Source organism: Lactuca serriola, chromosome 1 (assembly GCF_051521515.1).
Source record: "Lactuca serriola cultivar US96UC23 chromosome 1, Lser_US96UC23_V15, whole genome shotgun sequence".
Taxonomy (NCBI): Eukaryota; Viridiplantae; Streptophyta; class Magnoliopsida; order Asterales; family Asteraceae; genus Lactuca; species Lactuca serriola.
The window spans coordinates 103445357-103464889 of NC_136408.1; the positions used below are offsets into that span (position 1 = coordinate 103445357).

At 33.8% G+C, this 19533-nt stretch overlaps 2 protein-coding genes across 2 annotated transcripts in view; one reads left to right on the plus strand and one right to left on the minus strand.

Moving 5' to 3' along the window:
• The window catches only part of LOC145096597 (uncharacterized), a 30796-nt gene extending 26733 nt beyond the window's left edge, over window positions 1-4063 (plus strand). Inside the window, exons 5-8 of the mRNA XM_079034110.1 lie at window positions 1677-1738; window positions 2180-2369; window positions 2454-3570; window positions 3676-4063. Coding sequence (XP_078890236.1) covers window positions 1677-1738; window positions 2180-2369; window positions 2454-3532 — 1331 coding nt within the window. The 3' untranslated portion in view covers window positions 3533-3570; window positions 3676-4063. The remainder of the gene's footprint in view (window positions 1-1676; window positions 1739-2179; window positions 2370-2453; window positions 3571-3675) is intronic.
• A 13673-nt stretch (window positions 4064-17736) lies between these two features.
• LOC145059696 (uncharacterized) lies at window positions 17737-18639 on the minus strand. The gene has a single exon (XM_079007505.1). It carries the CDS (start codon window positions 18637-18639, stop codon window positions 17737-17739), a length of 903 nt encoding a protein of 300 aa, XP_078863631.1.
• Window positions 18640-19533: the final 894 nt, after the last annotated feature.

The following is a 19533-nucleotide window of genomic DNA, read 5'->3' on the forward strand; positions in this document are numbered from 1 at the left end:
AAGTATTAGATATTGTTTACAAGTTACAACTCATTTGTACTTACTAGATATACTTGTTTCCTTTGTTATTCAAGAATCATGAATAACGCAACATTGATATTAGTGTGTGTGTCTATATATATATATATATATATATATATATATATATATATATATATATATATATATATATATATATATATATATATATATATATATATATATATATAACTCAAAAATCCTAAAAACTTGGAAACTTAGATTTCTGCACAATACTTTACTGATGTAATATAGTTACATTCCAATATATATATATATATATATATATATATATATATATATATATATATATATATATATATATATATATATATATATATATCTTACATCAATATATAAACTGAAGTACCCAACCGCATCATACTAAAGTCGTTTTGTATCATATTTATGTTGTAATCATCCAAGTTTCTTGAACTTCAAATCATAACTTGTTATACACTTCCAACATTTCATACTTTCACAAATATCTTTCTATTTACATCATTTTAATTTACAACTAAAGTACATTTAGAAAACTAGGTTTTTTATAGAAAGAGTTACTAAATGATGAATATAATGTTGAAATTCCGAAAATCTTGAATGTAAGTGAAGTTATGTGGTTTAGTTCTAGAATATTGGACGATTATAATGCAAATGTGAAACATAACAACATAGTTTGATAGTGTTGGGCACCATATATATATATATATATATATATATATATATATATATATATATATATATATATATATATATATATATATATATATATATATATATAGGGATTTGTGTACCACCTAAGTAGGTCCGTCTATCAGATCAATTGATTGTATGTTCGATCACAAAAATATATTGGAGATCTACATTAAGACACCTCATGATTAAGAAGCGTAACTACAAGGGCACAACTACTTTTTCCTACAGACTAGGAGTGTTCAACAATATCCGAGTATGAATATCCGAATTTCGGACAGGAAACTATCCCGAATTTTGGATTTGGGAATAGTTATTTTTCAAATTTAGGATATTTTGTATCCAATATATATATATATATATATATATATATATATATATATATATATATATATATATATATATATATATATATATAATCAAAATAGTTAGAGGAATGTGAATTGGAGTGTGGCACTTGGATTTCGTAAATGGAGTTGATCTTGTTAATGTTTATTGTTTATAATTTTAGTTTTAATGGATAAGACCTAACCGTAAGAAACTGTGCAGAGTTTAAGAATTTCTGTATTATATAATTGCATTACCTCTTCACATATAAGCTATGTATAGTTTCTAACTTTTTGGACGAGTATATAGTTGCATTATGTAGTCCACAAGACGTCTATGACTATACATGCGAATTTTTTATTTTTATTTTATTTTATTGTTAGGTATAGATGTTAATTAAGATATTTTTTGTATAATTATTAGTCAATATTGTTGGTTTATAGGATTGGTAAATTAAATTGAAAAAAATTCAAATATCGCTTATCCGAATTCGAATTTGAAATTTTAGAAACAGATTCGGATATCAAAATTCATTATTAAAAATTTTTGGATATCCGAAATTTGGATATTCGGTATTGAACACCCTATGTATATGCATGATAATTAATGTATTACTTTTGGTGTGTTTTCATGAGAAGAGAGAATGTGGTTTAGAGCATTGTCCCAAAGGAAATCAAACATTGTTGGAGAAACACTCAAGGTATACTTTTTAGCACCCCAATCTTTCTCTCATCGAATGAATAAAGGAATACACAATCCAAATCTGTTATCTATGTTTCCACAAATTAGGTTTTAAAAGTGCCATATAAGTTGTATGAAATGCAAAAATTAGCAACTTTAATTGTAAGTTATCGTGAAAAGCTTATCCAAATTGTTTCAGATGAACCTGACTTAAAGATATGTCAAAATATTTATAGGAATGAAAAAAAAAATACATTTGCATTTTTTCCTTTCTACATTTGCACTTTGTCTTTTACTTTCCCGTGAGGGACATAGGTGGAGATTTTAGAGTAGTTTAGGAGTAGAATAGATTTGACCTTAAAAAAAACTAGCCACATAATTCTTAATTTAAGTCCTGCACTTAAACATCTATAAAAAATGAAGTTGTGTTTTTCATTTCCCAAGTTTAACACTGGAGCAGGAAGAAGAAAATGATGCAGTAAGAGAAGGGAAGAAAAATGGGGCATCTTTGCTTCTTGAGGAAGAGAGATGTTCTACTCTTGTGTTGAATGAGAATGGAGAAAGCTGTTTGCTTAACTTGAATACCGCTGTTGGGGATAACAACAATTGTATCGCCCTGAAATCCGGGAATGTGGAGAAGTTTGTTTTTGGTAAGACTAATTAAATCATAAAATATAAGGATTGAGAATATTTCCACTATAGAAAGGAAGGTCCTAATGACTTTTTTTTTTCAGCTAGGAGTGTCAAAATCGATCCGCCAACCGTGATCAGTGGACTTTCAGATCGTCGAGATGGGTGCTTCAGCACCAAAGACAGCAAACTCGCAAAGAAGGATCTAGAGGTTCATACAACTATCTCGGAGGGTTGGAGAGAGGTTGTCACATATGAATGGGATAAAGACATTTGGGTTGCAAGTAGAAACATTATGGCTATGAGTGATGATCAAGATCATGGTGAAACAATGTATGATGATCGGGGTCAACCTTCAAATTTTGGAACTCGTAAGGATTTATTTTTCAATGCTAATAGAAACATCATGTCGACTCAAGAGCATGAGGACACGAAAATGAATTTTTCCAAAGAAGACGCGGGGATCAAGATAAGTAAAATCTTAAATCCTCGATTTATTAAACCCCAAATCGATAAAGAGAGTGGTGCAGCTGTGATCCCGATTGATGTTGTTCAACGAGGTAGTGAGCTTTTCCCTCATATGTTATATGGTTATTTGGTTGGAGAAGGTGTCACGTACTCAATAGTCAACCACCACATACGCAATATGTGGACTGCCCATGGGATTGAGGATGTGGTGATGAATGACCAAGGTGTCTACTTCTTCAAATTCAACAACGAAAAGGGCTTGATCGATGTAATGGAGAATCGCCCATGGACAATAGAAAATGTTCCTTTATATTTGCAAAGATGGGAAGCAGGATTAGACCTTTCAAAACCCATGGAAGAGAAAGTCCCTTTATGGATTAAAATATTTGATATTCCAATCGAGCTTTGGACTGAAGAGGGGTTGAATACTATAGCTAGTAATCTTGGAAACCCGCTAGCTTTTGACTCATTGACAGAAACCAAATGTGAATCAGGAAAAGGTTTGGCTGGATATGCTAGCGTCCTCATCGAGATGGTTGCTACGGAAGAGTGGCCAGATGAAATTGAAATTTTAGTCCCTAAACTTAATGGTTCAGGCAGTATGCGTTCCAGACTCCGGGTTGAGTATTCATTATTCACACCAGAGGATATTCAGCCAAATATTATTGATTCGGCTTCACAAAGTCAAAAGGTAGATGAGAATGGCTTCCAATAGCTGAGGAAATATGAGTTCCTGAGGTCCTAATGCGACAAGTGAGCTTATTCCTCCTATGACTAACTAAAAACTACTTTATTATTAACCTTTTCTTGGAAGTAAGGAAGTAGTTTTAGTAATTCACTTATTAATTATTTTTGTAGGTTTAAAATGGAAAGAAACACTAGTGACTGGTCAGTGCTCATGTAAAGTTGCTAAAGTAACAGAGCAGATGAGAAAGTAGGTCAATGACTAAAGTTGAAATATTAATTTTCTCACCTTTCCATTGTCAGACACTGTATGTATTAGAAAGAAATGGAGATCGAAGGGTTTGGTCGGTTGATCTACTTGTTGTTCTGTTACTCGGAGTATTCTGAGATTTATTCCTGGTTTATCAGCTTTAATATCTTCCTTTTTTTAATTGACTTTGGAAACATTTTTGATCTTGAGTTTAGATGATTATCTTGTATCTGGTGCACAAAGGAATCTTTTTGCAATTTTGGTCTAAATGTATTTAATTTTTATAACATATTCGGTCGTTGTCCGACTTAAAATGACTATTATAACATTTGACCAGCTTTCATGGTGAGAGTTAATTTCGTAAGGACAAGCCCAAAAAACGACCGACGAAAATGGCCCATGACACATTTTGAGGCTGAAACAAATATATGACATGCCCCCTGGAAATATTTTGAGGTTGGCCAACCGTCCAAGGTCGAGAAGTTGGAGTTAGTTCATTTAGATGTATACAATTTCGCTTTAGTGGGAGGTACAAGTATTACGTTACTTTTGTTGATGAATATACAAGAATGTTTTGGGTTTATTTCTTATAGAAAAAATCTGAAGTATTTAGAACCTTCAAGAAATGGAAAGTTCCTATGGATATCTGATTTGTTGCAATGTTTGTTGCGTATATATGTTTACGTATAGATGTATGTAACTACAAAATGTAATTGTCATGAGGATCTATTTAACACAAAAATAACAAATAAACATATGTAAGCATATTCATATGTGAATACCAATGAATTTAATATATTGTAAAAAGGGTAATTATAAATATTGTAATATTTTAAAATTAAATATAATACTAAATTTTATTATTTAATTATTAATACCGTTTCTACAACATGATATAATTAGCAATTTCTTATTCTTTTTTCTAACTTGATTTGTAATCAGTTATTTTTTTAATCCATAATTACTTATATACATCACGAAATAAATTTAGTTTAGGAGTCAGAACTGTATCTTTGTAAATGTTAGCATAATGTGTACAAATATTTATTCTAATATTAAGGTGTTAAAATTTCATTTGACCTGTATTTTTTATTTCATTAGTAGCATTGTATAACAAATTCAATTGCTAAAATTGAAATCTTCAACATTAAAACAAAAAGTTATGTTGACAAGCTAAACTTTATCATTAAAGTTTGTTGAATCGTTATATTAATTAGGTAAATAAACTATTAGTCTTGTTCGCATAATTTGTAATTTTAACAATTATACATAAAATAAAGTAAAAAGATTTCATTCATGTTAGTGCTTGTCGTTTGATACTAACTTTTTTTACTTAACATTAATGTGATATATATATATATATATATATATATATATATATATATATATATATATATATATATGAGTTCAAATTAAATACAGTAAATAGTGTGAAAACGGAAAAACTCTATGTTTGTATTATTATTCTGCAATAAATGTTGTATATGTGTATTGTTGGTATAATTATAATGTAAATATTAATGTTTGATTATTCATATATTCATTAGAATGTTATTATTTTATTATAAATTCTGTATATGTGCATTATTGTACTAAATTTTAATATTAGTTTTAAAGTGTGTTTATTCATTTATTCATTGCTAAATAATGAAATAAAGTTGTGGATACGAAATTCATTGTACAAAGAATAACATAAAAGTAGTGTTTTTATATTTTCAAAGTGTTTACTATTTTTTTTCTAAACATCCCTATATATATATATATATATATATATATATATGTGTGTGTGTGTGTGTGTGTGTGTGTGTGCGTGTGCGTGTGCGTGTGTATGTGTTTATATTTAGTTAGGTCTCGTTTCATACATATATTTCCAGGTCCAAACATATATTTCTGGCTGAATGGACCAAAAAGATTGTTTGATTTGCACAAAAAAAGAGGCCTTTCCCGATAAGATATGTATTTTCCAGAAAGCCTCAAAATCATATCTTTCTGACTGAATGGGCTGGAAAGACAATTATACACAAAACCGCACCTCTTTCTTTCTTTATTGGATTGTTAACTTTTTTAAATAACTTTTTTTAAATTTATTTTTTATTGAATTATTACTTTTTTTTTATCATTAAGCACGGTCAATCAGATTTACAATCAAACAGCATGGTTTCTTTCCCAGTCAGAAAACTTTCCCAGACAGCACTTTACCAGACAGAAACTATCAAATGGAACCTTAGTTAGTTAGGATCATTTGAAAGGTGATTTTTTGTATGATTTTTTTTTCAAAATAATTTTGCGAAACTTTAGTCGTTGGATTTTAATCACTTTTGAAAAAAAAAAATCAATTTCAAAATGTGCATATATGGAACTCTTGATTTGCATACGTGCACATCAAAAATTTTTATATACATATTTTTAAAAGAGACATTTTTTTTTGAAAAATCAAATTAGAGAATTAAGCTCTTAATGAGCGTCTTAATGTATTGTACACAAGAATTTGAAAAATATCTTGAACATTGTTTGGATAACGTTATTTACTTTATAGTATATTTGGATTAATTGTCATTGTAAATCAAACAACAAATTAAAATCACTACAGATGATGTTCTTTATTAAGTGATACCCATAATTAAACACATGTGAGAAACGTTCTTTATTAAGTGATACCCATAATTAAACACATGTGAGAAACCCATGCAAAATATCAAATAATGAAACTAATGTACTCTTGATGTAATATGTAGAGTAAAGAGAATTTTTTTTATCAAGTAAATTGTCAAACAAAGCATTGTTATTCGCATGAAGTTAAAAACTCATTAACTATGATTTATATATATATATATATATATATATATATATATATATATATATATATATATATATATATATATATATATATATATTAAGAATGTAACCGTCAAAACTATATTTGTTATTTATTCTTAAAATCCATAAACATGAATGTCTAGACCATAATATATTTCAGAGTATAGACACTATAATTAATTGGATGATTATCTAATAATTATATTAATTACTTGTTTGTAGCACACCATTTATCTCCTTTACATTGGCTCATACAACCTTATATGGCTTTCCTGTACAAGTTAGGTGCTCCATAACAACCATATAATCTTTGTTTGATTTGTTTCACGTCAAAGTGGACGTTACAAGTTTTAAAATCCTAATACTTTTGATGTCTTTGACTTCTTTTTTTCTACCTATAAATCCAAAATCCATAATATTTCTTAAAGGATGCAAGACAATAAAAGTAAACATATGATAATAGATGATAGGAAATTACATTGATGACAAACAATCAACAAGCGATAACTTATAAAAAAAGAAACAAATTTGATTAGAAGATCTTGATCATTGTATGGTATGCTTAAGTACCTTCCCTTCTTCTATATATAAAGAAGATTCATTTACCCACAATTTACTCCAACATTTGAGATTGTAAAGTAATTAAGTAATGGGTTATTTCCCAAAAAAAAAAAAACAAAAAACAAAAAACTTTTGATATTTTTTTCCTTTTAGACGACGGTAACTTTTTTTTTTTGTTCAAAATTAAAAGATCTAATTTTTTCCTGTTATTGTTACTTGTTATTTCAGACCCAACATCACCAACACCTAAATTAATTTTTTTTTTAAAAGACAATATTTTGCACTTTTTTCTTTTTAGACCTAAACTTTTTTCTTTTAACATAAACTCATTTTTAACTTATTACTTATTATTTTATTAACTGGTCGGTTACCTTCTGTATCAAGGCCGTTCACCATATATTGATTTTGAACCGGTTTTAGTTTTTTCAAATCTGTTTAAAACACAATCAATTATGTCTATATCGGTTTCGGTTATGATTTTTTGGTTTTTTGAAGTGAAATTACATTTCGAAAACGACTTTTTGGTTAAACTCAGTTCGGTTCGGTTATAGTTGAAAATTAGAAAAAAAATAAAATAATTAAAAACTTACGATAAAACAAAAAAACATAAGTTGTAAATAGTTATTTATGTAATAAAATATTGTTTATACATATGTAACAAAATTTATATATTAATCGGCTTCTTTCATATGTTGGTAAAGCATTTCCAGCTTATTATATCACTTTATAATACATTTATTACTGTGTCTTTTATTCACTTGTTCCCTATGTTCCCAAAAAAAAAGTGAACAAAAAATATGATAATACAAAAATGTTTAGTGGAAAGGAAACATGTTCGTAACCAAACCGGATGATATGCGTATGAATTCTTTTCCAAAACCAAGATGAAAACGCATGATTTCTTTTTCAAAAAACAAGTTTAAAACAAAAAAATAATAGTATTGCATAGGCTGGGAATCGGACATTGGGCATTTAGTGTAGAAGGGGTGCATTCTACTATATTATTTGGATGAGTTTCGCTTTCAAATTAGAAACAATTAATATTTATACACAATAGATAAGTTTCATAAAACCCAAACCATATTTTTTCAGGCCCGACATGGTGCGTTGGGGTGTTAATAAATACATGAATCAAAAAACCCGATCAGCAAAATCTGATATCCGATTCTAAATTATCTAAAAATTCTTACATTCGAAATTTGGGTATTTCGGATTTTGATAGAGATAGAGATTTTATAAATTTTCAGATATTTCGGATATTAGAATCTAGTATCCGAAAAATTTGGATATCTGAATTTTCTGGATAATAGTATCCATTATATGGAAACTCGTTTTTCCTGTATATTTAATAAATAATAGATCGTTAGATTCATAACAGTAAAGTGAATCAAACAAATAAGAACAATGATCGAAGTTGTGCTGAATGATTAATAATCAATGCCTTAGAAGAGTTCAACGTGAACTTTTCTGTAAAGACAAAGTAGGGAATCACAAAAACGATTAACCTTAATACAAAACATGCATGCAATATTTATAGCCCAATCCATTTAATAAAGGCTAAATACATACATATTAAATTTGACACAACACAATAAATAAGCCAACAGTCTCCCCCTTTGTGTCAAATACGAAGAGGAGATCCTTCAATGATGTTGGCGCTTCTAAACCTTGAAGAGTTTCAGCATTAATCCAATCAAGGTGTTGCAAATCACAATATACCACTTGATCATGTCCGCGAAACACTTCTTAGCCGCAGCATCATTCACTTTGCATTGCTCAGTTATTCCCAATATGTAGTTCAGAATGGATGTAGAATAAAAATGCAACGCTCCAGTTATCCTTTTTTATTTTTTATCCTTTTGGATTTTATCTGTATTTCATCTTGGAGACATCGTTCAGAGCTTCTTTTGGTTGCACAATGGGTTTTTTTTCAGAGAACAGTCGCGATCTCTACATCCGTTTTTCCGATTTCTTGAATGTAGGAGACCAACATCCTTTTCAGATGTGTTACAATAGGTTCGAATTTATGTTCATCTTTAGCTAAAAGATTGAACAAAGAAATCCAATCATATGGATTAAGGCACGACAAATCAGCAAGAGTGAATTCAAAGATCAATTTGCTTGCCCTTCATGATGCTTTGAACCTTGCATTGATGAAGCTTTCGGTTTCAACCGAGCCAAAGACTTTAACAACAGTAATCTTCTTCGAACTCCAAGTTTGATATTGGGGCTTTCTGTGCTTCAAAATAAAGGAGATAAACATGAGATTGGCATCGTTATCTGAATCAAGATCTTTCTCAACCTTATCAACACAACGGAATAAAAATGCCTTCGGAGTGATCGGAAAACAAAGCTAAGACTCCGAATTGTTTTCCAATTCAAACGAAGTAACTGGCTCCAACCAGTGAACATTCGGATTGTCAATGGATTCATCCAAAATTCACTCCATTGACTAAGGAGGGAAGAGGGCCTTCTGAATTTTGAGTGTGACTTGAGCATCACGAGCCTCCTTTTCCCGAGCTTCAGCTTCCTTGGCAACACACAGATTCTCATCAAGCTCCTTGTCACGTTTCCTTCATTTGAGCTTTGTCCCTTTAGAAAAATATTATTATTCTTCATCATCATCATCAACAACAAGCTTTCCTTTTCCTTTCAATCCACAAGCTTCATTACCCTTCTGATCTTTTTTTGCTTTCAGTTGCGGTTTTTGTTCGTGCTCACCAGAATCATCAGCTGGTTTCTTAGGTTCTTCAGCAGATGGCTTCTTAGCTTCTCCCCTTTGTTTCGGCAGATACCCAGATTCTGAAACACCCTCTATATGATGAAGCATGGAGAATACTGGTATGAGTTTATCAACGATATGTTGTCAAACCGAGACTGTGAGCAACGAATCACGAGTCTCTACGAGATTTTGTAAGAAGAGGTTAACATCTGCGACACAGCTCTTGAGAACAGCCTTTTGGCCCTTTTCGGAATTTAAAGCATCAAGCTACTGGTTGGCATTTGCAAGTTGTACAGAAAGAACTTTCGGTCTTTATAGCGAGTTTATCCATGATCTTATTCTCGATTACAACATTTGCCTGTAACTTCTCAATTTTTGAAACGATAAAGGCACTCATCTCTGTATTATCCACTCGGAGTTCTGAACGAACCTTGGATAAAGATTCTTTCTCCGTTTGAAGAGTGGAGCCAAGACTCGTGATCACCTTATTCGCAGCTACTATATTTTTATCAAAGGAACTCCGAAAATCCTCCATAAACTGAGTGACATCAACAAATAGTTTTTCGACTTTTTCGGTCATTTCACGAACTGTCTTTTCTAAGTTTTCAACAGCTTTTAGAGAAGCATCGAGGCTTTTGGGATGCTCCTTGGTGAGAGTCTCAATTAATGCTTTGTGAGCCTCAAAGGAATATGCACTATCAGACGAAGATTTGGAAGACTCAATCAGAGTATCCAGTTTAGCATCGAGGGCCTTCAACTGCCCTTTCATCATGGGTGCATCATCATCACTCTCCTGATGAACAGTGAATGGACTATAAAGAAATCTTGAAAATCATCACAATCATCACCAAAGATCATATCATGAGCATTTATTCTTAATGGGGAGATTGGGGTAGAGCTAGGACCGATCATAACACCAGAAGCACTTGCCCCCGTATCAGATAGTTGACAGTTACTAGAGATGAACTTGTGGTTGTAGTGGTTGTTGCAGTGGATTCGGTGTATAGGGGAGTTGTTTGAGCAATCGAGATCTATGGTTGCGAAACACCAACATATACGTTGGGACAAGGAGCGATTGTGATCGGTGTAGATATGGGTATAAATGTGGTATTATGAGAAGGTGGAGGAGAAAGAACATGTAACACCGTAAATTTCTAAACAATTTTTCGCGTTTTATAAAAACATAATTCATTCATTATTCATAAAAACATCATTTTTTAAAATTCAATTCATAACAGATATCAATCCCAAGATCTCATAACCTAAAAATCTCGTGTGTGTACTGATTAAGCCGGCGCCTTTCCACGATCCTCACTAGTACCTGAAACACATAACATAAAACACTGTAAGCACAAAGCTTAGTGAGTTCCCCAAAATACCACATATAACACATATTAGCCACTCGAGGCTATAACCCTGTGGGTCCGTGCACCCAAACTCTGTGAACCCTCAGGTTCTAACTCTATAAACATGCACAACATAAATCACATAGAATAATGCAGTGCAACACATAATACATATATAGAATACAAACATTGTATCACATAACTCTAGTTACCTACTCAAGGTAAATTATAGTGAGAAGACTCACCTCGGATATCTCAGTAAATCTCTAACTCGGTAAACTCTGGTCTAGCCCCTGCCTAATCACATGAAATAAATACTCTAATTAATACAACCTTCATGGCTAGGCTAATCTCTTTCTCTCTATTCATCCTCTAGGAAGGGTAAAAGACTATCCTACCCTTCTGATGACTCTAAGGTCCAAACATTGACTAACCCGAAAAGTCAACGAAGTCAACGGTCAACCTTGACCAAACTCGCCGAGTGCACAACTGTGACTCGGCGAGTCCACACGTGTTCTTCACTCTCCTAGTCCTCATTCAACTCACTGAGTCAACCTCAACTCTGAAAATAATCACTGATCACAATCTGTGAAATGTCCCGACCCAACTCACCGAGTCCGGCTCCTGACTCGACAAGTACCATCGTGCACTCTTTCCTCTAGATTCCCTCTGACTCACCGAGTCGCTTCCCCAACTCAGTGAGTCACCAACTGTGTGATTATCGGGAAATCCCTCGTCCTACTCGTCGAGTCGGCTATTGGACTCGGCGAGTTCATGCCATGCTCAATCTGAATTGACCTCTTGAGGTTAGATCCACTTCTCTAAACCATAGATCCAGCTTCCCAAAGCATTATAATCACGTAAAGCTAACATCTTGGTGTTCATGCAAAGGCTCAAAGGCCTTATTTGAAGATATGGCCTCTAAAATGACATCCTAAGCTCATAACCTCCATTAACACCCATAAAGCTCAAGGGAAAAAGGGTCTCTGGACCTCTTTGGGTCCAGATCTACAACACCAACACGAGAAGGGACCAATTACTCCATATAACCATCCTCTAAAGGGGCTAAAAAGCCCTAACTCTAAGAATTACACCATAAACTGAAGAAGGGTCGAATGAATACCTCAAAATGAAGTATCTGAGCCCTGGAATCACTGGATTAGCACCCTTTTCAGCCTCCTCTTGTCTTGGTCCTCTTCTATTTGCAAATACACTAACAAATGATCAAGAAATGACTCCTTTCCTCTCACAAACGCTCTAGCTCACTTAGGGTTTCTCTCTGGGGTTTGGTAGCCGCAAATGTCGGCCATAAGGCCCTTTAAATAGGCCCCAAACCGGAGGAATTAGGGTTTCATTAAACAGCATGGACTCGCCGAGTCCTTGGGGCGACTAGCTGAGTCCAGCCATCCACCCGGATAATGATTCGCGTCTCTACTCGGCGAGTCTACGCATAAACTCGCCGAGTTCTTCCATAAAACTTGAAATTCAACGAATAAATAAAATACCTGAAATTCCGGATGTTACAGAACATGAAAAGAATCATCTGACATGGGAATAGAAGTGAAAATGGGAGATATCATCGCAGTAGAATGTGTGGGAGTGAGGGTGATGTCGGCTTGCAAGCAGCCCTCTTAACGTTATTCTTCGGAGTGGCAGTAGGTTCAGAAGTTCCTGCTTTCATCTTTTGTTTACCTCCCATTTTTGGTTTGCTCGCTTCCTCAAGTGTTTTTCGCATCGCATCAGACATTGGACGAGGACCTGGCTTATTTCGGTATTCCTTGATAATAACATTATCTGCAGGAATGTGAAGGAGCATGGCTTCCAGAAGTGATACCACAAAATCAAACTTAGTAGGATCAGAGACGATGAAGTTGTTGGTATGGAATATTGGAATTGCAGCTAGTGCCAAGTCTTCTGGTACTTGAATCTGAAGGCGAGTGATAGACCTCTAAACAATAATAGACCAAAAATTAGCACAAGAAATCTCCAAATGCCTTGATATAGATAGTGTGCTCTGAACAAGTTGTGCCAAAGAACTAAGCCAAAATCTAAGTTAATACCCATGTAAAGATCGTAGATAAGCATGCAGAAGAGCTTACTGGCACTGTCTGACCCAATAATGCGCTCAGAAAAACTCTTGAATAACAAAGTGAAGATACCATTCCACATCGGTGAAAGATGAGGTTTCTTAAACTTGGACAAAAGTGTAATCTCACCAAGATAACTGATTTGAAAAAAACATCTCGATAATGGCAGAGGAGGAAATTGATTCAGGATCAACAAGTCCCTGTGTGGAAGAAAACCCTAACAACCTGCAAAATCAGGTTTTTGAGATGGAGGTTTTATGGGAATCGATTTCAAAATTAATCACCCCTTCATGTTGATTGTAGAAGGAAAAGGAATATGCCTTAGAGAGATGAACCAGCGGCACAGTTTCTGCCATTGTCAGAGCTTGAGCAATAGGAGAATATTTCAGACATTCAATCATTGGCTTGAGGTCATCGAAGTATCTTGAAGAGTTAAGATCTAGAATGAGATTCTGATTTGTCTTGATATTGAGCATCACAGTGGAACCAGTTTGTTTAACAACAGAATGAGTTTCATACGAAGCGACCATGGATGTTGTTGGAGAAGACGATGAATAGTGCAGAGAAAAACAGGGATTTTTTCCTGAGAGATTTTGAAAGTGGTAAAGTAAATCAAACGTCGATTTTTCCTTTTATACATTTGTGATAAGTGGAGAGAGAAAATCATGCCATTTGATATTCCGAAATCCCATAAAAGTAGCCTGGTATTGCGTGACAACTTGCATGTCAGGCGGCATTTGAACTGACACGCGTGATGTCAGTCTTTTGCAAAATTAACGCACCCTTTTGAAATCTTATCTTCATTGAACCTCCTTTTCAATTATACCCTTTCGGAATCAAACAACAAATTTTCGTAACCTGTTCTCAGAATAAAAAGTAACCTTTCAAAATTAAGAACTAGACTTTTGAAAAATCATAAGGATTTTCATGTAAGAGTGTGCTAAAGATAAACAAATAAATCAAAATATATATGTGAGAATTTGTGATGTCAAAATAGACATAAAAGCAGATGGATCTCGGGCAACGATTTCTTCCTTCAGAGTCAAGAGAGACTCGGAAGGGTCCGTGTGGTTTCCCGTTGAATAACGATCATCTGTTTGTTGAGAAACAGTGAAAGGCTTCTTCACATTTAGGCTTTAGGGTGGTTTAAGCTTCATCCAACTTCCGAATCTCAACATAAGTCTGAAAGTTTGGAAGAAGTACATGTCTGACCAGTGTAGCCATAATAACAAGTATGCTTTGGAATTATTTAAGTGGTTGGATAGTGTAGAAATCTCATGAAAAATAAAAACTGGATCTCATGGGAGGAAAAGTATTAGGTCAAGAACATCTCAACAAGATGTCGCAAAAATAAAAAAAATGAGATTCCAAATGCGAAAGGTACCAACCATATAGGTTTTTTTTTGTCAAATTTAATTGTTCATCGTAATTCAGAAACTATGGTTTTGGATTTTGGGTTTCACTCAATTCGTGGTGACAACGAATTTAATATCACGAACACTGATATTGTTAAACCATAAACCACAATGGTAATTTCTGAGAGTCTCGAGGGTTACAATGATGGAAGTGAAAATTATGGAGAAATGTTTGAGGTGGTTCTGAAGATAAAATGTACCTCTGCTATATAAGACTGACCAAGCAGTGAACTCTTAACTCATTGTGAGAATAGTAAAGTTGCTTAATGACTTATGTGAATGTATAGCGTATTTTGGAAGAAAGAATTGGTGTTATCGATTCATTAAGGCTTCGAATCCTAATAACGATATAATCTTTGTTTGATTTGTTTCACGTCAAATTGCACGTTACTAATTCTAAAATCCTAACACTTTTCATGCCTTTGACTTCTTTTTTTCTACCTATAAATCCAAAATCCACAACATTTCTTAAAGGATGCAAGATAATAAAAGTAAACATATGATAGTAGGTGATAGGAAGTTACATTGATGACAAACAAGCAACACGAGACAACATATAAAAAAAAGAAACATATGTGATTGGAAGAGCTTGACCATTGTATGGTATGCTTAGGATACCTTCCCTTCTTCTGTGTATGAAGAAGATTCATTTAACCACAATTTACACCAACATTTCAGGTTGTGAAGTAATTAATTAATAGCTTATTTCCGAAAAAAACAAAAACTATTATTTTTTTTTCTTTTTAGACCTGTAACTTTTTTTTTGTTCAAAAAATATGTAATTTTTTCATGTTATTGTTACTCGTTATTTCAAACCCAACATCACCAACACCTAAATTTTTTTTTATAAAAGACAATATTTTGCACTTTTTTCTTTTTAGACCTAAACTTTTTCCTTTTAACATAAACTCATTTTTTAGTTATTCCTTATTATTTTATTAACTGAGTCGATTACCTTCTTTATCAAGGCCAAAGGTGCACCATCTACCGATTTTTAACCGGTTTTATTTTTTTTCAAAATTGTTTTAAACAAAATCGATTATGTCTATATAGGTTTCGGTTATTATTTTTCGGTTTTTTGAAGTGAAATAACATTTCAAAAACGACTTTTCAGTTCAAATTAGTTTGGTTCGGTTATATTTGAAAATCAGGAAAAAAGCGATTTCAAAAAAACTTACGAGAAAACAAAAAACATATGTTGTAAATAGTTATTTATTTAATAAATATTGTCTGCACATATATTAATCGGCTTCTTTAATATGTTGGAAAGAAATTTCCAACTTATTTGTAACATCTTATTTTGAATTGATTCCTAGTCTGAGGGTGTGGCCCGAAGATCTGTGATCATAAGGATTAGGCCTTTTGAAAAGGTAAGATCTAAGCCCATTTGGATGCGGGTGATGTATTAAAAGTGATCTGGGTGTTCAGTTCACGTTTTGGAGCCATGGCGTATTTCGGTAAAGTGTCGGTTCAGGCTTTTGATGAAAATGAACTTTTGTTTGGAAAGTCTTAAGAAAGTTATGAGTTGATATAAGTGTAGGGCTTCTCGTCACCTTTCCATGGATATAAGGATCGCCGGAATCGGGCTTATAACGAAGAAGTTATGGCCTTTAGAAGTTCCATGGTTTTCAGGCTTAGCCGAGTACGCGGAGCGTGCACAAAGCGTACGCGGGGCTTACTAGTGAAGAAGGCAGTATGCAGGGCGTTCCTTGGAGTACGTTGGGTGTACTAACCAGGATGGTCGCGAAGACAGAAAGTTGTCATATTGAAGGTCTTAATGGGTTCATGCAAGATTTAAGACCATTTTCATGGAAGTAGAATGCTAATTGGTCTTTTTGGAGCATGCAAATGCATAAAGTTGCCAACTTTATGCCTTAGGACTCATCAAACGACCTAGATCTTAGTTTGGGACATAAAGTCTTAAAGTAATAAGCACTTAATGGATTTTGTGAAAAAGTTGGTTGTACGCTGGGCGTACTATGTAGTAGTACGCTACGCGTACAGCCTTTCGCCTAATATGCTAAGCGTACAAAAGAGGTACGTTGGGCGTATGCTCTTAGGAGGACTTGGCCCTTGGTGGAGAATGGAGTAAGAAGCAATTATTTAGAAGGGTTTAAAAAGAATATGACCAAAGAAAATGATAAGAAATGAAAATATTTTGGAAAGAAGGGGTAAAAATAGTAAAAATCCAAAAATTTTGAAAAGAAATTTGGATATTGGGTTAAATCTATGAAGTTCTGAAAGCCAGGGGCAAAATTTGAACATACAACCCATTTTCTCATTGTAACGCTGAAATAACTTCTTCCAAGGTGGGTAGAAACTGTGAAGTTTGTGAACATTTGGGGACTGGAACTGTCAAAGCGCTGAAGTTGCAGGGACCAAGAATGTAACATGAGTCATCTTCATTTAGACGATGATAAACTCGTTCATTGATAGTGAAAAGTCAAAGTCCTTTGATGCCAATAAAATTAATCCCCTAATCTTGTGGAATTCCGATTACCACGTCAAGTTCCGAACACATGTAATTCCAATTTTGAATGCGATGTTCCGATTGTTGAATCAGGTCCTTTAGAAACACACACACAACACACTAATCCGTATTATGTATGTGAGACTAACGTTGCAAGCAAAATTGGAAAAACTTCAATAAACAATTATAGAGAGTATACGAAGTGAGATACACAAAAAAGCTGCATTTATTTATTAAACTAATGGCTATAAATAGCCTCTTCAGTCACAACCTGTGAACCAAAAGACTAGCCACAAGAATAGGTCCTATTTGACTACTTCTACTAAATAAATAACTACTTCTACCTAATATCACGTGGTGCAATATGACACATCACATACTACCAATTAAATAAACTACTAAATAAACCTAATAAAAATATGCATTTGATCTTCAAGTTCCTGCCATACAGAATCCATTAAGGCCCTTGAAGCAAAGCTTATTCAATTTAAATCCAAAAACTAAACAAGTCTAAAATAAACCTGATTAATCCCAACAATCACCCCCTTAATCAGGTATATCATTCGATTACAGCAATGCCGGCTCATCATCCTCGTACAGGTTCAAGTTGAGTTCTTCTTTTTTCTCCCACATTGGACACTCTGATATGTAATGTCCGGTCTCATTACACTTGTAACACTTCACATGGCACTTGCCCCGTTGTACTCGACCATCTCCTTGACCTTTCCCGGACCCCCGACCTCCACCTCGGCCATTCCCATAGTCTTCCCGATTCGAGTTTCCACAACCACAATGCTCAGACCTATGGTCTTTTTCTTTTGTTTTTTCATCAGAATTTGCAAGCAAAAGTTGATTTTGCTCGGCTTGGATCTCCTCAACTTTGATCCTTTCTTCATAAGCTTTAAGTCGGCCCACAACATCATCATAACTGATGGTCTTCAAGTCTACAACCTGTTCTATAGAAGCCACCATATGAATGAAACGTTTCGGTAACCCGTTAAGAAATTTCTTAACCAATTTTGTTTCTTCCATAACCGATCCAAGTGAGGCGGATCGAGAAGCATACTCGGACAACTTATTAGCAAAGTTATCTATCACCTCTTGATCCTTCATTTTCAGATTTTCAAACTCTCCCACTAGAGTTTGAAGTCGCGCCTCCCGGATTCGATCCGCACCCAAATGACGGGTTTTGAGAACCTCCCACATCTCCTTTGCGGTTGTGAGATTCCCTATTAACAGTGTCTGCTCCTCGGGTATGGCTTGAAACAAAAGTGCAATTGCTATGTTATTCTTCTTGGCATCCCCATTGACTCCCGGATCGATTGCCTCCCACACCCCATGAACATTGAAGATAGCCCGCATCCTCATAGCCCATATTGTGTAATTTGTTGATGACAATACCGGACATTGAAGAGTCATGGTGTTGCTCTCCTTGACAACAACCACTGTTTGATCCTTCGGTGGAGCCATTCTTGCGATTTACTACACTACCAAGGTTATATAATCAACTAAAAACCCACTGCTTGAAAGAGCTACCTGCAAACACCTTTTGCTGCCTTTCACCTGCTCTTTTTCACCCTTTGATTAATATCTTCTGGTTGCTCTTGATCCTCCCATGTTGCTCTTCGATCAAAATGGGTTAACAAGCCCGCTGATTTTGGCCGGAATCACGACTCGTCTTCGCTACCCTTTTGATCCCTAGAACAGAAAAGAAAACAACCTAATAATCTGAAATCAGCCCCTCTTCAATCTATCTCCGCTCTGATGCCAAATGTTGGATCAGGTCCTTTAGAAACACACACACAACACACTACTCCGTATTATGTATGTGAGACTAACGTTGCAAGCAAAATTGGAAAAGCTTCAATAAACAATTACAGAGAGTATACGAAGTGAGATACACAAAAAAGCTGCATTTATTTATTAAACTAATGGCTATAAATAGCCTCTTCAGTCACAACCTGTGAACCAAAAGACTAGTCACAAGAATAGGTCCTATTTGACTACTTCTACTAAGGGGGTGTTTGGGAAAACTTTTTAAGCCTAAAAGATTTTTTTGTAAATGTTCTTTTTATAAAAGTTATTTTGAGGAAACAAAAGCCAAAAGTGGGTTTTAAAAAGTGTTTGGGTAGTATTTTTTGACTTTTGAGTGTGATATAGCTTTAAAAGTCCAAAAGTTACAAAAAGTCACACTTTCTTGACTTTTGAAAACTCACAATTTTCTTCTTTACAAAAAGTTATTTTGAAAAGAGCTTTTGCATCATCCAAACATCTTTATATCTTTTTAGAAAAGTTAAAAGAAAAAAGTCATTTAAAAAGTTTTCCCAAACACCCTCTAAATAATTGACTTCTACCTAATATCAC